This window comes from Salarias fasciatus, chromosome 18 (genome assembly GCF_902148845.1).
Source record: "Salarias fasciatus chromosome 18, fSalaFa1.1, whole genome shotgun sequence".
Lineage (NCBI taxonomy): Eukaryota > Metazoa > Chordata > Actinopteri > Blenniiformes > Blenniidae > Salarias > Salarias fasciatus.
The window spans coordinates 30902592-30926763 of NC_043762.1; the positions used below are offsets into that span (position 1 = coordinate 30902592).

At 46.7% G+C, this 24172-nt stretch overlaps 1 protein-coding gene across 3 annotated transcripts in view; it reads left to right on the forward strand.

Annotated features, from left to right (window-relative positions):
• The first annotated feature begins 3916 nt into the window (after window positions 1–3916).
• The window catches only part of yes1 (YES proto-oncogene 1, Src family tyrosine kinase), a 46299-nt gene continuing 26043 nt past the window's right edge, over window positions 3917–24172 (forward strand). The window contains exons 1-3 of one of the 3 annotated variants that reach the window (XM_030115196.1): window positions 3917–4225; window positions 8459–8502; window positions 23438–23725. In XM_030115196.1, the coding sequence (XP_029971056.1) occupies window positions 23446–23725 (280 nt within the window). In that variant the 5' untranslated portion in view covers window positions 3917–4225; window positions 8459–8502; window positions 23438–23445. Of the gene's footprint in view, window positions 4226–8458; window positions 8503–23199; window positions 23350–23437; window positions 23726–24172 lie in introns of those variants that run through there. The other 2 variants (XM_030115195.1, XM_030115197.1) reach the window with 2 other exon arrangements.

Here is a 24172-nt window from a genome sequence, read left to right on the forward strand (position 1 = left end):
AAGCAGGGTTTTCTCTGATTGAGCTAGCATGACACTTAAAGCGATGCTTCAACATTTTGGCAAATTGGCCCATTTAGCGCAATTCCTTAGTCATTTTTAACAGCATACTTACTGTTTCTGTGAGGGTGAGCTGTTGTTTGTTCAGAGGTGAGTCGGGGAAGGTTTTCAGGACGGACACAAATGGAGGTGGATGGTATTTTTGTTCCCCCTCGTCAAACTCATCAAATACACAATCCAACAACCCCAAAACACTTTGGTGGACACGTTATAATCCACACATTCACTACGCTGTGGAACACCAACAAATAATACTGTAGCGTTACGACACTGAAGCAAATACTGGGAACTACTTTTTCTTTTGAAATCACTACGCCCAGACGCCGTGTTTAGTAAGTAGTTCCGTCTGAGCAATCTTCACATAAACAACTCAATCTGGTCATTTTGCATTAATATTTAATAGCGTAGTGAATGTGTGGATTATAACGTGTCCACCAAAGTGTTTTGGGGTTGATGGATTCTGTATTTGATGAGTTTGACGAGGGGGAACAAAAATACCATCCACTTCCATTGTGTCCGTCCCAAAAACCTTCCCCGCTCACCTCTGAATAAACAACAGCTCGCCCTCACAGAAACAGTAAGTATGCTGTTCAAAATGACTAAGGAATTGCGCTAAATGGGCCAATTTGCCAAAATGTTGAAGTATCCCTTTAAGTCCTGGCTTTGTGTACTGTGAAGCAAGCTGACTTCTTACTGGGAGAAACTACCAGAGTAACCACTTCTGAACAGCTCACCTGCTCCGGAGCGCGTTATTATTTTGGATGAGAGTCAGTATAAAAGCTCCACCTCCTAATCAATCAGCTCTTTTAAGTGAGGTGAGGAATTAATATTCTGACAGAAAAGATTGCAACACAGGGAACTCAGCCTCAGGGTGGAGAACCGAAACTGCCGTAATTTAAAAATAAATACAGAATTATAAGAATGGATCAGTAAATAAATTATGTGCCAATAAATCATACAATATAGATTTTTATTATGTGAAAACCAATAAAATGTGACTAAAACATAAATTTATTTTGTCATTTTCACTTCAGTCTATTTATTTTTTAGTCATTTTTTTTCCATTCCTTTCACCATTAATTTTGATGCCTGTATTTATTTCTGTATTGTTTTATTTTCACATTTTCTTTTCTCTGAATTCATGTTTCTTTATTTTATTTTCATCTCACACTTTATTTACTTACACTTTTTTTATTCACTGTCACATTTGTATCTTCATTTTTTTGAGGCTTGGATGTTCTTCCTCTATTCAGAGCGGAGTCAGGAGGGAGACCAGGCCACAGTAGCCTGCTGTCTTCTTTAGTGCAGTAGAGTCCAGCATCCCACCGGCTGTTCCTCCCTGAACTTCAGGAACATGAGGGAAAAGCCCAGGAGAAGCTCTGTTTGCTGAGTCCCCTGCTCTGCGGTGCCTACACTCCAGTATGACAACAGTCTGAGAGCAGGAGAGCAGGAGTTCACTGCTGACAGGAGACCACCATCCCAAAGGACACTGAGCATTCAGAAGAACAGATCAAGAGAGGACTGACACTGACTCATCTCACATTATACATTACTGTGACCGTCCAGAACAAGGGAAATGTGGACATGTATATGTATGTATATATATATATATATATATATATATATATATATATATATATATATATATATATATATATATATATATGTGTGTGTGTGTGTGCGTGTGTGTGTGTGTGTGTGTGGAGAGAGAGAGAGAGAGAGAGAGAGAGAGAGAGAGAGAATAAAATGTATCAGTTTGGGATGCATAAAATAAATCATGATAAAAGAAATGAAAAACATTTGTAAGTTTTAAACTTTAATGGAAGAGTATGAAAAATCAAGGAAACAGAAACAAACTGATGTTAGACTGAAAACTACAGCTGAAGCTGCAAAAAAAAAAATCATTTCAGTACACACTTCAATACACGAGAGGGCGACAAATACGCCCCCAACACACACACACACACACACACACACACACACACACACACACACACCATGTCGGCCATATTTCGTACCCGAACACACACTGTGTGGCCTTCAGGGACTGTGGGTAAAATTCATTTCCAGCATGGATTTAATACACAAAAGAGAGAAATAATTGTGAACATCCGTCAGTTCAGAGAGAAACAGAATACGATACAGAAATGTATTCGTGTCTAAGACGAAACTACTTATTTTAGCTCCTTTATATAAAACACATTTGGTAACCTCCACATCGCTTCCTGTTTCCTTCAGTATAATAGCATTCATGACATTGAAGTGCTACAAGCACATTATGATTGATAAGACTGACAACATAGCCATGCTGTCTGTTCCATAAAAGCGTCTTTTCCTCCCACCTCACCGGTTTGATGCTTTTCTGAATCAAGAAGTGCTTCAGTTTAGTTTCAGGTAAACGTTTCATACATTTGTCCAGAGCTTCATGAAGCCATATCCAGGTGGGGATACAGTATGTAATCAGACACAGGCGCTCCTTATCATGTTGAAGTGTGTGTGATTTCAGTCGCCGTAGTTTTATGATGGTGACATGGCACATTGATAACGTCTGGGTCGCAGTTCAAAGTCAGCATGTTCAGCTGACTGCTGTTAAAAAAAGCCAGACTATTTTAACATCTGTCAACACTTTGCATATGACCGACATGCGTGTCCCATTCTTTTCTTGTTTTCAACAATTCCTTGAAGACAACAGGAAGTCTATAAGCAATCCTTTATAAACCTTTAGCTTTTGCCCACTTTAATGCTGCTGTGTGTGCTGAAAGGTGCCCTGCTGTACATTTAATTTCTTCATTTTTGTTTGCATCTGCTGCTTACTGACTCTTGTTCGGCTCAGAAGAAACTGGTTCAGAGCTGTCCAACATGTGGCCTGTGTGCCAAACTAATCCAGTAAATGAGTAAATTAAAGCTCTATATTTTCATGAAACTCTCAGTTCTGAAGCGTTCGACCCAGCCAATAACGCCACAGTGAGCATTTTAGATGCAACAAATCCAATGGCAACAGTAATGTTCTTTTCGTACTGAATTTTCCATTGACACCCTGAGGGCCAGTCAAGCAGAGCTAAGGGGCCACATCTGGCCCTCGGGCCTTATGGTGCCCAGCTCTATGTGAGGATCGACCCTGGAAAGTGTCAAAATAACAAGGAAAACATCACCTGCAAGTATTTTAGGCTTTCCTAATTTATCTGCAGGATGTACATGTTTTCAAAAGTAGAGCTAATAATCTAACATGGCGCTGTAACAACGCGCGAACAGCCTGCCGCTGGTGAAAAGCCTCACCGTCCGGCTGACACGGTGGAAACAACCATGGTAAAGCAGGATGCACTAGTTTTAATCAAGAAGTGCTTTTGTTTTCATTGCTTCGAAGGAGGAGTGCAGTGCTGGCTGGTGATAAATCTCTTAGTTGGGGAGCTTCATCATTCTTCAATTTCAGCCAAAATTGTGATTATTAGCCTGAATAGTGTGTTGAAAAATCACCCAGCTTTCCAAATGGAGCTTCCAGCAGCAGCCTTCAAACGGCTTGGTGGAGGTTTCTCTATATTTTCTTCATTTACATTGTTAGTGAGTGGTTGAGGGAGCTGGAGTGTGAAGCGCTTCCAGTCTGCACACAGAATACCAGAGTGCTGCTTAAATGCCACATGGACAGAGGAAAGTGCAGATGTGTTAGTGTGTTCATGCTTGTCAGGCTGTTTATTCTATTTTCGGTAGTTATTTTGCTAAAGTTTCATTCCTCTCAGACTCCTCCAGAACATCATCTCATGTGTTGATTGGTGCACAGGAAGTTTAAAGCTCCTTTCTCCGGACTGTGGAGGTGAGTATGGAATGTCCCACTGTGCTGCCAGCCCCTGAACGCCGCACGGCTCCGTGTGTCGGCCGGGCTCTCGGTGTGTGTGCTCGGTGTGTGTGTCCGCTGGGTCCCGGGCTTTGTGTGTGTGTGTGTGTGTGGAGGAAAGTGATCCAGCACCGGCCGCCCGGTCCTCAGCGTGTCCCCGGGTCCGAGCGGTCGTCCAGAAGCGGGCCGGGCCGGCGGTGCGGGCCTTTCCCCGGAGCGCTCGGTATGGGACGGACGGAGCCGTGATTGACGGAGAGTGACGGCCGGTCCCGGAACCCGGAATCCAGCAGAGGCCGCAGGACGCATGAGGAGGGAAACACCGCCAGGCCGCGTGTAAAGGTAGGAAGAGCCGACCCTGAAGGAAAGTCCGGTCCGGGGCAGCGCCGGATACCCGGGCCTAGCTGGGTGGGGGAGGGGGGATGGGGGGGGGGGGGGGGGGGGGGGGGGGGGGGGCAGCAAAGTTTGAGGGAAAAGAGTTCAGCTGATCCGAACTGCTTCACTGCTCGAGCTGGACCGAGACACTTCCAGGAATCTTCTCAGGAATCCTTCTTCTGCGAGACAAGTCAACAACATAAAGACAGAGGCGGCGAAGTGAGCTCTGGCTGAAGTCCGAGCTCACGGTCTACTGGGCTAGCTCTATGCTCCACAGCTCTATGCTCCACAGCTCTATGCTCCACAGCTCTATGCTCCACAGCTCTATGCTCTATAGCTCTATGCTCTACAGCTCTATGCTCCATAGCTCTATGCTCCACAGCTCTATGCTCCACAGCTCTATGCTCCATAGCTCTATGCTCTACAGCTCTATGCTCCACAGCTCTATGCTCCACAGCTCTATGCTCCACAGCTCTATGCTCTATAGCTCTATGCTCTACAGCTCTATGCTCCATAGCTCTATGCTCCACAGCTCTATGCTCCACAGCTCTATGCTCCACAGCTCTATGCTCCACAGCTCTATGCTCCATAGCTCTATGCTCTATAGCTCTATGCTCTATAGCTCTATGCTCCACAGCTCTAGACTCCACAGCTCTAGACTCCACAGCTCTATGCTCCACAGCTCTATGCTCCACAGCTCTATGCTCCACAGCTCTATGCTCCATAGCTCTCTGTTCCACAGCTCTATGCTCCACAGCTCTATGCTCCACAGTTCTACACTCCACAGCTCTATGCTCTAAAGCTCTATGATCCACAGCTCTAGACTTCACAGCTCTATGCTCTAAAGCTCTATGATCCACAGCTCTAGACTTCACAGCTCTATGCTCTAAAGCTCTATGATCCACAACTCTATGATCCACAGCTCTATGCTCTACAGCTCTAGACTTCACAGCTCTATGCTCTACAGCTCTATGCTCTACAGCTCTATGCTCTACAGCTCTAGACTTCACAGCTCTATACTCCACAGCTCTATGCTCTACAGCTCTAGACTTCACAGCTCTATGCTCCACAGCTCTATGCTCCACAGCTCTATGCTCCACAGCTCTATGCTCTACAGCTCTATGCTCTACAGCTCTATGCTCTACAGCTCTAGACTTCACAGCTCTATGCTCCACAGCTCTATGCTCTACAGCTCTAGACTTCACAGCTCTATGCTCCACAGCTCTATGCTCCACAGCTCTATGCTCCACAGCTCTATGCTCTACAGCTCTATGCTCTACAGCTCTAGACTTCACAGCTCTATGCTCCACAGCTCTATGCTCCACAGCTCTATGCTCTACAGCTCTATGCTCTACAGCTCTAGACTTCACAGCTCTATGCTCTACAGCTCTAGACTTCACAGCTCTATGCTCTACAGCTCTATGCTCTACAGCTCTAGACTTCACAGCTCTATGCTCCCCAGCTCTAGACTCCAAAGTCTTTATATCCACATATTTACACTCATCTCTAAACCCCCTATGTCTATACTCCCATACTCCATCCTCCACCTGTCTCTCCTCCATCTGCTGTGACGGTGTGTGGACTGTGAGGGACTGTGAGGGACTGTGAGGGACTGTGAGGGACTGTGAGGGACTGTGAGGGACTGTGAGGGACTGTGAAGGACTGTGAAGGACTGTGAGGGACTGTGAGGGACTGTGAAGGACTGTGAGGGACTGTGAAGGACTGTGAGGGACTGTGAGGGACTGTGAAGGACTGTGAAGGACTGTGAGGGACTGTGAAGGACTGTGAGGGACTGTGAAGGACTGTGAGGGACTGTGAGGGACTGTGAAGGACTGTGAAGGACTGTGAGGGACTGTGAGGGACTGTGACGGACTGTGACGGACTGTGAGGGACTGTGAAGGACTGTGAGGGACTGTGAGGGACTGTGAAGGACTGTGAGGGACTGTGAGGGACTGTGAAGGACTGTGAGGGACTGTGAGGGACTGTGACGGACTGTGAGGGACTGTGAGGGACTGTGAGGGACTGTGAAGGACTGTGAGGGACTGTGAAGGACTGTGAGGGACTGTGAGGGACTGTGAGGGACTGTGAAGGACTGTGAGGGACTGTGAGGGACTGTGAAGGACTGTGAGGGACTGTGAGGGACTGTGAGGGACTGTGACGGACTGTGAGGGACTGTGAAGGACTGTGACGGTGCAGTCAGTAATCTGGGGTCACGTCCAGACGAGGCTGCAGGATCTGGTAAAGTCCTCAGGACCATGTTCCCATGCTGCTCAGCAGTGGAGCCAGTTGGAAAAGGACCCTGATGATGTCTGTCAGCACAAGAAACCAAAAGATTCACAGGTTGAAGGCTGGAGGCTGTCAACCCAACATTCTAGTGGACTGTTCTATATAGTAGTATTCAGTAGGGCTGCAGCTGTCCATTATTTTAGTAATCGATTAATCTATCGATTCATTTGGTCGATTAATCGGATCTTACCAAGTGACATATCCGGGGGGAAAAAAAATGTATATATATATATATATATATATATATATATATATATATATATATATATATATATATATATATATATATATATTTATTTTTTTTCTTTTGTACATTTTTTATTTTATTTTGGCAAGCATGAAACTCACCACGGACAAAAAATATGAACTACTATTAATGCTTGCAGTAACATTTATTAAACTGCACAGGAACACTCATTGCTAGGATGAACATTGCACTTTAAATTCACAAAATATTTAAATAAAAAATAAATAAAATTCCTGAGAGAGGGCTAAGGCCTCACCTTCATTATAAAAAAATGCACATGAAATCTGATTATTAAAGAACACTTCAAGTACAGCAGGCAAAATTCAGTATTATCAAACAGTTCCTGTTGATATTAATTTCTATCTGTCTTGTGCAAAAAACAAACAAAAATAATAAAACTCAGACTGAGTCCAAAACAGCACGTTCAGCTTTATAAACTGACAGCTGCCCTAAAACTTTAAAGTGCATTCAAAGGAGGGCAAAACGGCAATTTCAGAATACAGTCACTTTTTTTTTTTTTTTTTAGCATTGACGTGGTGCTGTAAAAATCCGCCAGCTCCGCTTGGCAGTGCGAACTTTGCACCGAGCTCTTCCCTTTTTTTTGTTTAAAGTTTTCCCAAACTTTAGACATTTTCTGGCGTTTTCTTTCTTCCTCCTTTTCGCCAGCATTTTCTTCATTCTGCTCTTCAACGCCCCGACGCGCCGCGAAAACGCGTCTGCGTTGCGAGAACGCGCCGCGTGACGCGTCCACGTGTCGTCGCTGGTCGCGCGCTCCCATTTGGTTTCATTTGACGCAAAATCGCGGAAGCATTTGGCGGTGTCACCGCAGCTTCCATTTCTCGCGTCGTTTCACCTAGTGATGGCAACGTGAAGCTTTCTGAAGCAACAAAGCTTTCAACACAATTGTATCGAGAAAAGGTTCAGTACTGGAAGCTTTTCAAATCAAAGCCCAACAACGACCCCTGGTGGTGAAAGTCAAGGAAAGCGTCTCATGTGTCAGAGCTGAATGCAATGTGATGCATGAGCGAGTAATTACATGTTTTTAATTATTGAATGATTTGTCCACATCAGTAAAACCTAGTATAGCTAATATTTTGATGTCAGCATTTCTATTGTTCACAGGCCAACTTGAATAAAGATGGGATGAAAAAGCAGAGTGTTCATATGTCTGACTGAATGTGTCTGAAGAGACCAGGACATTTGCTGTGTCTCTCATAACAAGTCAGCAGCAAGCTGACTTTTCATTTGAGACACAGTAATTATTTAGGTATCATGAGAGATGGTGGAAGTGAACTGACGCTGGCAGATGCTGGCCACAAACCAAACACTGGACCTAGAAAAATAAATTACAAATGAGGGATGTTTTTAAAGAAGGGAGGTCTGACAAAACAAGACTTTACATGTGACATATTGTTGCAACTGACAACCAGCCACCCTCAATGTATTTCAAAGTCTAACATTAAGAATGAACAAAATGTAGGCATAGCACGTCTGCTCATAACACCCTTGTTGGATGAAATGAAATCAAATCAAAGTGTTCCCAAACTTCAGAACGTCCTGTTTTTGCCACAGGCTCCATATCAAATCGATATTCACTCTCTCTCACCCTCTCTCACTCTCTCTCACTCTCTCTCACTCTCTCTCACTCTCTCTCGACCCACAAACAGCTGCAGCGCGTCTTGAACCTGTGAAGCAGCGGCCGCAGCGTCAGGTGGGTGCGCGCCAACGAAGCTTCAGACGTCACGGATCACGTGGTTATCAGGAAACGAATCAAGCTCCGAGACAAAGCTGCACTGAGAAGAGGTTCATTTGTTCAACACGTGCTTCGAAGCTTCGGTGTCACGGGTAACATCACTAGTTTCACCGCGCCGTGCTCCATCTGCTCGCTCCGACATGTCCGTGCTTCTTACGCTCTCGTGCGGAAACATGCTGCGCTTTAGTTCCGGGCGCAACAAGCTGGCGGTTTCTCAGTAGTTTCACTGTGCACAATTAACAAACGAATCCTCGAAGCAACAGAATTTAATTTGAAGCTTTTTTATAATCGAATTATTCGATTTATTCGATGAATCGTTTCAGCCCCAGTATTCAGTGTAGTGTAAAGTTTACTCCATGTCGGGGTTTACAGTGTTCTTTACACTGCAAACATTCAGAGTGTTCAGAGGAGGCTGCTACAGCTCAAAACGAAAGTAAACTACCCAGTCACAACGAAGGCCTGGGGACCTCTAAATGCTCTACTGTACTATAAAATAAGCATTAACATTCATTTTGTACACGCAGTGGTTTTACATGTCGACATGTTGGAGGTAGGAATAAAAGCTTGAGTTAAAACGTCCACAGTCACGCTGTGTGTCCTTTTACTCTGACTGGAAAACAGAGTTTCCGTTATCCGGTAATTACCGGACTTTGACCGGTAAAATCTGCTGAAGTCCGACATATTTTAACACCACCGGTCAAAATGTCCGGTGAAAAACATTCCCTCCAAGCTCCATTTTTATTTGAATATTCCCTCCAAGCAAAAATTTAATTCAAAAAGGCAGTTTCCACATCATTTTATTGAAAAAAACAACAATAAAACCCCGAATTTGATCTTTTATGAATAAGCCTGGTCCATGTGGGATTTTTTTTTTCTTTTTCAGGCGGAACTAAACTTGTAGCAGTGTTTCATTACTCCGACAAAGCGCGCAGCACAACAATACAAGACACATGTCGAAACAGGCGAAACTTCAAGACTTTTTTAATAAACAAAATAGCTGGTAGGAGAGAGGGTGAGAGCTGGAGAGCCAGGTGAGTCATCCTGAGCGTCGTCACCGGGGAGCCTCCCGGGACGCCGCCGTCTGACTCCTCCCTCAGTGACGCACTGCAGGGTTTACCGTCCGTTTTTATTAACGGTCCACTCAGGTTGTTACACAACTTTACTTTGAAGATAGAAAAAATGTTTTAGGACCAAATTATTTATGTTTTTAAACGGCTGTGTCACGCAGAGCGACGAAGTTTACATCGATTGAAAATCCCCCCGCTTAATAACAGGAGGAGATTTTTTTACAGGCTTGCTTTGCAGGTGAGGAGACTTGATATATATGTCCTGATCTTTGGGCAAATCTTTGAATAAATCCCCCTACCCTTCTATTGAGATTTAGTCCACACGAAATTTGACAGGCGAGGGCGGCGCCCTATGAAAAGTATACCCCCCCAATAATATTTGACCAGGAAGTCAAGCGCTTCTCCGGTAAATTGAAAACCTGCCGGTCACGCTGTCCGGTGCCGTTTGTTTCATAGCGGAAACCCTGCTGGAAAAGAATGGCCGCCCCCCCACGGGCACATCGGGACGACAGTCACCTAGAGGTATATGAAATCCGTTTTATTTTTTCCCCAAATCCGTTTTATTTTTTCCCAAATTCCGTTTTTTCCGTTTTAATATTTCTGAATTTGGTATTTTGTTTTTTATGCTCATTTTTACCATAAAAAAAGGTGTCTGGTAAGTGGAGATGAATAAATGTCCACAATTTAAGAGGATATAACAGTCGATTTAATGTTTAAAGTCCTGCAACAAAGAAATACTTTTCAATTAGTCGCATGCGTCTTTGCGAGTCCAGTCCACGGTACGTTAACAGTATTTACAAAAAAGCTTTTCCCCTGAGGCATAAAAGTCCGTGTACTGTTCTGCTCTGTGTTTAGCGCTTAGCGTGGAGTTTCATAACTTTATTGAATGTGTGAGAGGGGAGGGAGCAGCTGGCTTGGACATCGTGTTGTTGCGTCGCGTCTCGTCGTGGCTGGAACGCGCGTTCACATTTGTTTACAATTGTATTTTGACGCAAAATCGCGGAAAGCATTTGGCGGTGTGAACGCAGCTTTAGCATGTCAGCCAATGACGTATAGAATTACTAGAATTACTAGAATTACTATTACTATTATTGTAATTCTGTACGTCATTGATGTCAGCAGCGCTGTGGAAGTGACGTGCACGTTGCAGCAGCTCGGCGGTCCCCCCGGCATGTTTGCTTTGCACTATAAGGTTCCATTTTCTCCCGAAAACTGAATTTCAGACCAGATTAGGACGAATTCCGCAATATTCCGCGTTTTATTCCAATTCCGTTTTATTGGTCATTTCCGCGATTCCGTCCGCGATTCCGTTAAGACGGATTTCATATGGCTCTACAGTCACCCCATCCTCACCCTGCAGTGGAAACCTGTGAGAGAGGAGTGAAGTGAATGTTCCCTTAACCCTGAGAGGGTGATGAATGGATGGACAGTTGAATATTTAATGGAAGAAGCGTGAATGGATGAAGAAGCTGAAGAGACGAGCAGAGCTGGAAGAAGTTCTGCTGCTGAATCGCTGCCGTCCCTCAGACCTGCCGTCTGGAAGCTGAGCCGACTCCAGCTGTGAAGCTCTGTGGCTCCGGTCGTTTCACCTCCTGAGAAGTAATCTGAGTAGTTACAGTGGGCAGACTCGGTGCTGGCCGGTCAGCATGGCGTCTGTGTAAAGATGGTCAGTGCAGCTCGGGGGTGTCGGATCAGGTCCCTGGAGCTCGGTCGGCCCAGTCCTGCTGGTCTTCATGGGACAGACTTGGTGAAGTTTAGCACACTGAGCACACTGGGATGATTTTAGCCTCTCAGTTCTTGGAAATTGGAATTTACCAAACAGACTGATCGTCAGGATGAAGCCAGCACACTGAGCTACAGGAGAGCTGTGACGTCCATGAAGGAGTCGCTGGTTTGAACGGCTCCTTCAGGTGAACCATGAGAGCCGGTTCTCAGCTGTGGAGGCCACACTGTCCACGCGTCCTCAACCTGTCTCCTGAGTGTCCCAAGAGTCCAGCTGTCCCCACTGACCACATGTCTGAGTTTCAGTTTTCCTTAGCAGCTCCAGTCACCTGAAGGCAGCAGCGAGCTAGCGGAGGAGGAGCGTCCAGAGGCCGGAGTGGAGCCGGAGTTCTGGAAGGACTGGTTTCCCTGCTAACTGGCGACTGGGGTTCGTTCACGTCGCTTGTTGGTGGCGGATGCTAAACAGCAGACAGAAAGCTGTCAGACCTTTTATGAGTCTGATTTAAACACTCAGCAGGAAGTGCTACAGGAAGTCAGTCACCAGGTAACAAGGAAACCAGTTCATTTGAAACACCGCATTGACACCAGAAGTGTGCGTGATTCGATCTTCTCCATCCTTTGCTTTGATCAGAGACGGAGGCAGAAATGGGAAAAGTGGGGGTGCATTGGTTTTTGATGGTGTGGTGGGTGTAGCGTGCCGAGCAAGCGGAATGGGGCACCGCCTGCATCTCGTGCTGCGCCGGTGTGGCGTGCACGGGCGACCTGTTTCGCCCTGGTGCACGTGGTGCGGTCCCATGCATGGCGGTAGCCCAGGGGGGCAGTTTTTGGCAACCACATGAGCGTAACGCCTGGCCAAATGCACCTGACCAGCGTCCGCCGGGATCGCCGAGGCTCTGCTGTGGCGCTCGGCGAGCCGACTCAGACCACGACCAGGTGGGACCCAGCCAGGGAGATATGTACCGTGCAGCTGCTCTGTTGTCCGTGCTAATGGCGGCTGCACGGCTGGCTGGGATTCCTGTTCCTTCTCCTGATCAGCGTCATGAGCTCGTCCCTGGACGGAGTCCCAGACATGCGATCACCTGGTGATCACTCGGGTCCATGTCTGTCAAACCACCTGGACCAGGTTTCGGTCAGCTGACCGCCGGGCTCGTCCCACAAACTCCAGTCCAGCCCCTTCAATCGGAGCAGAGTGCAGAGAGTCTTCGTGTCCAGTAGGGGTGTAGACCTGTGGAACGCCACGCCACGCAGCTCATAGTCACAACCGTCACCGACGTCTTCACCTCGTTTCCTCCTCCTCCTCTTTTCACCAGCATGCTGAGAGCTGAGGCAGCTTCCTCCTGCACACTGCAGCTGTGTGTGTGTGTGTGTGTGTGTGTGTGTGTGTGTGTGTGTGTGTGTGTGTGTGTGTGTGTGTGTGGTGTGTGTGTGTGTGTGTGTGTGTGTGGTGTGTGTGTGTGTGTGTGTGTGTGTGTGTGTGTGTGTGTGTGTGTGTGCCTTTTCACTGCGGTGCCTTAGTAATCCTCCAGCATGGTAATCCCTCTGTTAGTACTGCCCCAATTGGCTGGACAGTAGTATCAAGTCTTCATTCACACACACACACACACACACACACACACACACACACACAGAGCTGGAGAGGGCTGAGGGCCTCTGACAGGTGCTGCTGGCTGAGGTTCCAGGCCTTGGAGAATCCTCACACACTGGAGCTCAGCTCACACACTGTCATTACGTGGGCTGATAGAAGCCTCCAGTGCTTGGGGGCCCCGGGGCCCCGAGGCCCTCGGGCCTCGGGCCCCGGGGCCTCCATGGGGAGACCTCACGCCACATGGTGGCTGGCTGAACTGAGGTTGAAATAGACAGTGAGTGTGCTGAGGAAGCGAGCTGTGCTCTGCTTCTCTCCGGACAGCCCCAGTCTTTGACAGGCACAACAGGTGGCCTCATGGGCATGAATGGACGGGAAGGAAGCCCCCCCCCCCCCCCCCCCCCCCCCCCCCCCCCCCCCCCCCTCAGACAGGGCAGGCCGGCCGGGCGGCCCTCGGCGTGCCAGGCTGGAGGAATGGCTGCAGACGTGTCGTCTCCATGTGACCGGACGCAGTGGCAGGCGGTGAGGCGCTGGACGCTGCGCTCACTGTCAGGGCCGTGATCCTTATGTTGGCTCCGGCAGCTCGGCGCTGCTGACTGATCAAACTGTTGAAACACATTCACGTTTGTTTAGTGTTCAAAATGTTTCCCTTCATTTCACTGCTTCAGAAAGTTCTTCTTTAAAGCTGGTGTCCGGAGTTTCTGTTCGTTTCCAACGTGTGGATCATTTTTTAACAGAGCTTCAATGTGTCAGTCTGGTTCATACTACAATGTAATATCAGCATAAAGCAATATAAAAATGTATTTATGAGCCCCGCCTTCGTCTCATAGACCCCCATGTTATCCAAAAAAGCACAGGTCAGCGTCAGCCAATAGACTTCGAGCTTCCGCCTTGTCCTGCTGTCAATCAAAGTGTGGAGCAGCCAGAGAGCACGTCGCTCGCCCAGCAGAGGAGAGTTAGCTCTGCAGCAGATATATCCACTGTCTGCTGAACATCCACTGTAAACAGCTCAACATGGAGGATGCTGTAGGACTCAGAGGCTCTCATTTTCACCCCACAGATAATAGCGTGCACAATTAAAGGGGCGTGGCTTGGTCGCTCATGAAAGCAGAGGGAGGGGGAACCTGAGACGTTGGATTAAAAAAAAAACCTCTCTCGTTCAAAACTCCGGACACGAGCTTTAACTGAACCAGTGGTTCAACAGAGGAGGGAACATTCACACACACACACACACACACACACACACACACACACACAGGGGGGACTTTATATTCTATTCTAGATTGAACAGGAAGCAGTGAAGAGAAGCTCATGTTGTTCTGATGTGTTCTCCTGCTGGTTCTCCTCAGAACTCCTGCTGCAGCTTTTTCTCCAGCTGTTGTTCCTGATAGCAGGAGTTCCAGTAGTCTGCTCTGAGGAACAGATGATGGATTCATTTCTCAGCCTGGCTTTGAGTCAGCATGTTCCTGATGTTAGAAATATTAACAGGTGGAAGAAGGAGGTCCTGCAGACCTGTTTAATGTGGGAGTTAAAGGTCAAAGGTCAGTCCAGGTTCCTCACAGTGTTACTGGAGGTTAAAGCAACACCATCCAGGGTCACTATTAGAGATGTTCCGATACCATTTTTTGCCTCCCAATACCGATACTTTTACTGTGGGTATCGGCCGATACCGAGTACCGATCCAATACCAGTGTATTATAAAATAATCCCATGACTGTCACATGATGATCACTGTGGTGAGGCCTGGCTCAGGTCAAACCCTCGAAAACATGAATCAGTACAGAGAACTAGGGCTGCAGCTGTCGATTATTTTAGTAATCGATTAATCTATCGATTCATTTGGTCGATTAATCGATTAATCGGATCTTACCAAGTGACATATCTGGGGGAAAAAATATATATACATATATATATATATATATATATATATATACAATGGGGGAAATAAGTATTGAACGCATTAACTGTTTTGTCATTACATTTATTTCCAAAGATGCAATTCATGTGACATTTCTTCCAGACACTGGTATTAACTCAAATAATCCACACATGAAAAGAAATCACAACATTCAAATCCATAAATAGTGATTATGTGGAATTAAGTGCAATAACACAGGAAAAAAGTATTGAACACACCATGGGAAAGCTGTATAGTTTGTCAAGGAAAGGCACCATACCATCTCACACCTGAAAGTAATTAGTCTTTGTACTTCCTATAAGTGCAAACCAACATCAGCTGGGTTAGTGCTAATTGATGGCCCTATAAACAGGTTGTTTTTTCACCAAGTAGTCAAACAAGACACATCTCATGATGGGTAAAAGCAAGGAGCTCTCTCAAGACCTTCGCAGCCTGATTGTTGCTCAGCATCAGAATGGAACTGGTTACAGACTTATCTCAAAGAATCTGAGTATTCCAGTAAGCACCGTTGGGGCCATTATCCGCAAGTGGAAGAAGCATCACCTTATCATCAACAGGCCGCGCACAGGAGCTCCTCGCAAGATTTCTGACCAGGGAGTCAGAAAGATGGTCAGAAGAGTTCTCAAAGAGCCAAGGACCACCCGGAAAGCACTCCAGCAAGACATGGAGGCAGCAGGTACAAGCGTTACAGAGAAAACGATAGGCAATGCACTCCACCGCCATGGCCTCTGTGGACGCTCAGCCCGCAAGACTCCGTTCCTCAAAAAAAGGCATGTTGAAGCTCGTCTAAAGTTTGCTAAACAGCATCTGGATAAGCCTGTGGAATACTGGGAGAATGTTGTCTGGTCAGATGAGACCAAAATTGAACTTTTTGGCTGTCATACTACACACCATGTTTGGAGGAGAAATGGCACTGCACATCACCCAAATAACACTATACCAACAGTGAAGTTTGGTGGTGGAAACATCATGGCATGGGGTTGTTTCTCATCTCGTGGTACTGGCAGACTTCATATAATTGAAGGAGCAATGAATGGAAACATCTATCGGCAAATTCTTGAGATGAACCTCCTGCCATCCACCAGGATGATGAAGATGAGACGGGGCTGGACCTTTCAACAGGACAACGATCCAAAGCACACGGCAAAGTTGACTCTCGAATGGTTTAAAAAAAAGAAAATCAATGTGTTAGAATGGCCCAGTCAATCACCTGACTTAAATCCCATCGAACATTTGTGGAAAGAACTAAAGATAAGGATTCACCAGAGGGCACCAAAGAATATTCAGGATTTGAAGACAATCTGTGCGGAGGAATGGGCAAAAATCACACCTGAGCAGTGTGGGCGATTAGTTCATACATACAACAAGCGTCTGGAAGCAGTCATTGCAAACAAAGGCTTCTCCACAAAGTATTAAACGAGTCTCAGATAGTGTGTTCAATACTTTTTTCCTGTGTTATTGCACTTAATTCCACATAATCACTATTTATGGATTTGAATGTTGTGATTTCTTTTCATGTGTGGATTATTTGAGTTAATACCAGTGTCTGGAAGAAATGTCACATGAATTGCATCTTTGGAAATAAATGTAATGACAAAACAGTTAATGCGTTCAATACTTATTTCCCCCATTGTACATATATATATTTATACATTTTTTTTTTCTTTTGTACATTTTTTATTTTATTTTGGCAAGTATGAAACTCACCACGGACAAAAAATATGAACTACTATTAATGCTTGCAGTAACATTTATTAAACTGCACAGGAACACTCATTGCTAGGATGAACATTGCACTTTAAATTCACAAAATATTTAAATAAAAAATAAATAAAATTCCTGAGAGAGGGCTAAGGCCTCACCTTCATTATAAAAAAATGCACATGAAATCTGATTATTAAAGAACACTTCAAGTACAGCAGGCAAAATTCAGTATTATCAAACAGTTCCTGTTGATATTAATTTCTATCTGTCTTGTGCAAAAAACAAACAAAAATAATAAAACTCAGACTGAGTCCAAAACAGCACGTTCAGCTTTATAAACTGACAGCTGCCCTAAAACTTTAAAGTGCATTCAAAGGAGGGCAAAACGGCAATTTCAGAATACAGTCACTTTTTTTTTTTTTTTTTTTAGCATTGACGTGGTGCTGTAAAAATCCGCCAGCTCTTCCCTTTTTTGTTGTTTAAAGTTTTCCCAAACTTTAGACATTTTCTGGCGTTTTCTTTCTTCCTCCTTTTCGCCAGCATTTTCTTCATTCTGCTCTTCAACGCCCCGACGCGCCGCGAAAACGCGTCTGCGTTGCGAGAACGCGCCGTGTGACGCGTCCACGTGTCGTCGCTGGTCGCGCGCTCCCATTTGGTTTCATTTGACGCAAAATCGCGGAAAGCATTTGGCGGTGTCACCGCAGCTTCCATTTCTCGCGTCGTTTCACCGCGCTGTGCTCCATGGCTGTGTTCCAAACCGCATACTTACCTCCTACTCATACTAACTTAGTGAGTATGCAGTGCGTTTACACTGGCAGTATGCCATTTTGAGTATGCGAGAAGTTCCCGGATGCATACTGCATTCGCCAGAAATGTTGAGTAGACATCGTGTGTTCACTACTCATACTGAAATTACCCAAGATGCAACGTGACGGACAGCGGTTGCGCCAGACAGAGCTTGCGCCGCCTGGCGGCCGGCGGGTGTGGCGGGGGGGCTGGCCCCGCGATCTGGGTCCGGCCCCGGAGGGTGTGAGAAGCTCTGCGCTCGCCGGCGGGGACGCCGCTGGGGTACCGCGCCACACCGGGGGCCCGGGGGTCCGCCGCCGGACCTCCGGAACCGACTGAGTGCGACGCCCGGGGCGGGCCGCTCCGTAGGACCGCTGGGTGAGACCGGGCGTCTCGGTCCCGCTGCCGAGCGGGTCGGCGGGGAGCCGGTCGGAGCAGCGGGGGCGGCCGGCGGCGTGATCCATGGTCGCCTGCCGTCAAAGCCCGACCGGGCCTGGAGGCCGGGCCGCCGGGTCCTGTGTGCTCTGCTTCTCTGACTCCTCCTGCTGGATCCTGGCTCACATTTCGCCAAATTCGTCCGAACAAAATCCTAAACGGCTGGTATTCGGACAAATAAACGACACACTCGGCTCTAAACCACCACTTTGTCGCCTAATTTAAAAAAAAATCTCGATGAAGTTCTACATTTGAAGAGTTTAGAGCTAAAGTGAAATCAGCTTTAGCAGGTCGATTTCGGCTCGGGGAGGAGTGCAATGCATTGTGGGTTATTATGTAGTATGCTGTAGTGTACAGTGTTTCCCCTAGGTTGAGAATTTACTTGTGGTGGTGGGCCGGGCGGTGTAGGAGGACGTTGCGGTCTTTGATAAGTGCATTCACAATAACCTAGTCAAACTGGTTTATGAACCATGTATTATTTATTCTAGATACATCTTAAGCCTGCTTTAACATAAACAGAACCAAAAAGAAAAGCGAAATAAAAAAAAAAAATGAAGGAAAAATAGCCATTTAAAGCCACTTGCAAAGCTAGTTGCAAAGCTGACAGTTTGTGTCAGAGCATTTTTCTTGGTTTAGTAAAAAAGATCTCCAACGTCTTTCGGTACGGAAAGGATCGGGGGTCAGGTCCATTTATGCTGATGCGCATGCATGCAGCAAGATGCTCCCCTTGCAGCCTGTTCCTCAGTTCAGTTTTGATCTAAAAGAGAAAAAAAACTTGCATAACCATAATGCAAAAGAGCACAAGAAAACTAACTGAAATTATTCACATTGTGCTCTTATGCATTATGGTTTAAATCACTTACTAGAGCTGGGCGATATAGCCTCAAATCAATATCACGATAATATTAAGCAGTTCACCTCGATAACGATAAATGGACGATAATTATCTACTTGGGGGGGCATTTAATCAAGCTTTTTATTGTACTGGATTAAATTTATGACAGCTTACTGTGGGCTCAGGTTGTGCAAACATTATTTTATTTCTCATTAAATGGGGTCAATTTTCTTGAAATGCTATTACATTTATCAAGATTAGGGTACAAAACATATCTATGTATCCTAACTTTCACAGCAACAGACGTCCAAATCCGACAGAACTCTGCTGGTGATGTAAATGTCTTCTCTGTGGGCTTCAGGGAAAATCCGATGACTGGAAGACTATAGAAAATTATTCATGTTCCGTGGTTCCAGATGTTTCCAGTGTGATGTGGTGTTTTGAGCAGCTGAGAATGGAACACAACTGGACGTCTACCTGTCCCTGAATTACAAATGAGCCCAACTTATTTGTTTACAATCTCCTTCTCAGTTTCCTGTCCACACAGCATCGCTTCAGGAAATATCTACATCCACGCAACATAACAAGGACTCAAAACGATGTAGTTCATCCGCCAGGCCTTCAGATGGCGCTGTCACTCTGACACAGCAACTCCAAAATAGAGAAGACACGGAGCAGGACTCGGAGCTGCACACGCAGCGTCATATAAACAAACACAACACCAGAACATACAGCCTGCTCAATAAAACAGCATGAGGAGCTTCTGCAGGAAAAATCAGCCAATCGAGCTGATTATAAGTTTTACTGTCCGGGACGGTCGACCAGCATTAATCTGCAGCCTGCAGGCTGTTAGCCTGTAGCCGGTAGCAGCTAAACTAGCATGCTTCCATGCTATGTGTCCAGAGATCAGAGTACACGGGGGTGCGCGAGCCTGACACCCAGTGTGAGAGAAAGACCGCGCGTTTTTTTTTTTTTTTTCATTAATCTGCTTGGGCGGGTGTCAATCTACTTGGGCGGCCCGCCCAAGTAAAGTGTATGTAGGGGAAACTCTGAGTGTAAACGCTTTGCATACTGTCTGATGGACTGAGTAAGCAGGATGCAGTATGGGGAGTATGAGTATGGAGGGATGTAGTCGGCAGTATGCGGTTTCGAACACAGCCCATGTCCGTGCTTCTTACGCTCTCGTGCGGAAACATGCTGCGCTTTAGTTCCGGGCGCTACAAGCTGGCGGTTTCACGGTAGTTTCACTGTACACAATTAATAAACGAATCCTCGAAGCAACAGAATTTAATTCGAAGCTTTTTTATAATCGAATTATTCGATTTATTCGATGAATCGTTTCAGCCCTACAGAGAACACTAATCAATACAATACAATAGAACAGTATAAAAAACAGCAGTGCAAATACAATAGAACTAAATCAGTCTGGGAATAATTATTTTCAGTAACAAAGTGCAGCCCCAATATTTTTAAATTCATGGGAATTTAAATAGAACAATATAAAACAGTAGTGCAACGACAACTTAAATAAATCTAGAAATATATTTTGTTGCATTTTTAAATTGAAGTGCAGACATAATATTGTAAAATGAAGTTATTTAGATAAAACAGTATAAATAACAGCAGTGCAACAGTAACTTAATAAACCAATATAGTTTTTTTTTTAATTACGGTGCAAACATAGTAAAATGAACAAGGCATTTAAATAGAACAGTAAAAAAATAGTTCAACAGCAACTTAAAAGATTACTGTCCAAAATGTTATCGTCCAAAACCAACCTAAGAAGTCACATTCAAAAAATAAAAATCCAAACAGCAGAAGCTGCTCTCTAAACACCGGCAAACGGCTTCTTTAACGGGCGCTGTACGTCTGCCACGTGATCCATTCTTCTTCCTCTCAAGAACAGCTGCATGGCAAAGAACTGTGTCAGAGCTAACGACCAGCAGATGGCGGTAGTGCAGCCAACGGGATGCAAGCTGCCGTAAAACATTACAGAAGAAGTAGTGTCGGTGCTAACGGAGCTAAAGGAGCTAACAGAGCAGACCAGTAAATAGATTACTAACTTAATTCATGACGTGGTGTCGGATCGGTGCCTGGACTCCAGGACTCGCCGATACCGATGCAGCATTTTCGGCAGTATCGGCACAATTTCCGATACTGGTATCGGAATCAGAACATCTCTAGTCACTATTTGTTTAGATCTGTCAGGTGTTTTGGACCTAATAAAATAACTTGTGTTTCATCTGAATGTAGGAGGAGTTACGACTCATCCAGGTTTTTATGTCTTTGAGACAAACTTCTAGTCTGATAAGTTGATCGGTGTCGTCTGGTTCTGGATCAGCAGATCTGTGGATCACCTGCAGAACAATGGAAGTTCATGGATGTTCCTAAAGGTCCTAGAACAGAACCCTGTGGAACTCCATGTTTAACTCTGATGTGAGCTGAAGTCATCATGAACATGAACCAAGTGGAACCTGTCTGTTAAATATGATGGAACCAGTTTAATGCTGAACCTTTGATCCTAATAACATATTCTAGTTTCTGCAGTATCCAAGGCCATGAAAATAGCATGATTAACTTTACCAGAGCTGTCTCTGGTCTGTGATGAGCTCCAGAACCTGTCTCGTAACCTGGTCTCTGGTCTGTGATGAGCTCCAGAACCTGGTCTCTGGTCTGTGATGAGCTCCAGAACCTGGTCTCTGGTCTGTGATGAGCTCCAGAACCTGGTCTCTGGTCTGTGATGAGCTCCAGAACCTGGTCTCTGGTCTGTGATGAGCTCCAGAACCTGGTCTCTGGTCTGTGATGAGCTCTAGAACCTGGTCTCTGGTCTGTGATGAGCTCCAGAACCTGGTCTCTGGTCTGTGATGAGCTCCGGAACCTGGTCTCTGGTCTGTGATGAGCTCCAGAACCTGGTCTCTGGTCTGTGATGAGCTCCAGAACCTGGTCTCTGGTCTGTGATGAGCTCTGGAACCTGGTCTCTGGTCTGTGATGAGCTCCAGAACCTGGTCTCTGGTCTGTGATGAGCTCCAGAACCTGGTCTCTGGTCTGTGATGAGCTCCAGAACCTGGTCTCTGGTCTGTGATGAGCTCTAGAACCTGGTCTCTGGTCTGTGATGAGCTCCAGAACCTGGTCTCTGGTCTGTGATGAGCTCCGGAACCTGGTCTCTGGTCTGTGATGAGCTCCAGAACCTGGTCTCTGGTCTGTGATGAGCTCCAGAACCTGGTCTCTGGTCTGTGATGAGCTCTGGAACCTGGTCTCTGGTCTGTGATGAGCTCCAGAACCTGGTCTCTGGTCTGTGATGAGCTCTAGAACCTGGTCTCTGGTCTGTGATGAGCTCCAGAACCTGGTCTCTGGTCTGTGATGAGCTCCGGAACCTGGTCTCTGGTCTGTGATGAGCTCCAGAACCTGGTCTCTGGTCTGTGATGAGCTCCAGAACCTGGTCTCTGGTCTGTGATGAGCTCCAGAACCTGGTCTCTGGTCTGTGATGAGCTCCAGAACCTGGTCTCTGGTCTGTGATGAGCTCTAGAACCTGGTCTCTGGTCTGTGATGAGCTCTAGAACCTGGTCTCTGGTCTGTGATGAGCTCTAGAACCTGGTCTCTGGTCTGTGATGAGCTCTGGAACCTAACTGAAAGGATTTTAATAGGTCATTACTTTATAAATGGTCTGAAAGCTGATTTTTGGAATGAAGGGAAGGTTGGATGTTGGGCTGTAACTTGTCAGAACACCTGGACCAAGGGGGGCCAGTCTTCAGCCCCAGCAGAGTGTTTCTTCCTGCTGGATATCTGCTCAAACTGCTGTGTGAAGAATGAAGCCCTGGCAGAAGCAGTCTCTGTTCAGAAGTAGACAGAAGCAGGCAGAGTATCACGGAGCCACTTCCACAGCTCACTGCTGCGGGATTTATGAGTGTTTATTGGTGATTAGTGATTTGTGAATCTAATTTGGTGGCTTGTGAATGTTTATTGGCATATCAAAGTGAAGAGGACAGCCTTCTGATCAAACATGAAGTTTGAGGACGTGTGGAGCATGCACATGAAAGGTAGACAGTACTTCCTGTTTTACGGCGAGGGATGGACCATCGTAGGGCCGTCATGGCCGGGGCGGCATTTTTGAATAACTGGCTCTGGGCCTCTGGTTCTTCCCCTGGAGGAGGGCAGGCCCCCTGCTGGGTGACATCAGGGTCCAGAGGGCTGCTGTGAGGCCGTCCAGACTCCATGCCAGGTGGGACGTGCGGCCCACAGCAGACGTCGCTCATTGGAAGCTTGTCGTGCGCACCATGGAGCCGTTTCGCTTGACACTCACAACCACAGGCTGGTAGTCCGGGTCTGGGTCTAGGACCACCGGTACCAGGATACAGGAGGACAGGATGTTTACGCCTTTCTCAATCAAGCTGTGGTTTTGTCAGCGCTGTGCCACCGCCACGGACCGGGGTGAGGAAGACTTGTTCGATGCTGTGTGGAGGTTGGCGTCTTATGGTGCCTCTTCTGTGTTTTTCATGTTCCTGTCCTTTGTGGGCGTTGACCTCTCAGTGACCTCTCAGTGACCTCTCAGTGACCTCAGTGCCGTCTCTGCCCTGCTCGTCCAGTGAGAGAGCGGATCCTGTCCTGATGGCTGTTCATCGTCCAGCAGAGCAGCCGCTGCTGGTCTTCTGTTGGTGAAGAACACGTTTGGTCCTGACTCTCGTGGTGAACAGACCTGCTGGAGAACCCAGACAGGAGGCCTGCAGACGCTGTAATGACAGGAAGTAGATCAGTATAGGTGTGTGGAGTTGAGCTCTGGACCGTAGGAAATGCCCCCTGCTGCTCCATGTGATGCTCAGCTCTGCTGTCCCTCCTCTTCCTCGCAGGCTTGACGATGGGTTGTGTGAAGAGTAAGGAAGATAAAGGTCCCGCTCTGAAGTACCGGCCCGACAGCTCCAGCAGCACGCCGGTCAACGCCCACCTGGGCCACTACGGGCCCGACCCCACCCTGATGGGTCACTCCCCCGCCATGAAGACGCACGGCAGCTACAACAGCCCCGCCGCTTCCCTGACGCCGTTCGGCGGCGCGTCGTCCACCATGACGCCCTTCGGCGGAGCGTCCACCTCCTTCGCCGCGGTGGCGGTGAGCAGTCCCTTCCCCGGGGTCGTCGCAGGTCAGTGCTGAGTTTCTTCACTCTGGGAGACACGACTCAGCCACAGAGTCCGTGTTTGTTTCCCAACAAAATCAGTTGAAAGAAGTAAACATAATGTAAAGAATGACAAACTGAAATAAACGTATGTACAACTGAGGAAAGAGGACCGGCCCATTGAGTTATGATTATATGGTTTAAGCTGCAATGTCTTCAGAGAGCAACCAAAGAATGAAGGAAGCGAACAACGAGGACGAGCTCCAAACTGAACCAAACCAGCGGCCGGCTCCGCTGGACCGGACCATGCTTGATGAGCAGCGCATGCTCTGCTCATGGGAACTGAGTCAGCCGAAAACACGGAGGCTGACAATAGGTCCTGGATGTGGAAGCAGTGTGAGCAGCCAAAGAAAACCTCCAGTGAATGCAGCAGCGGCACTGCTCTGCTCGCAGACAGGCTGCCGGCACGCTCCA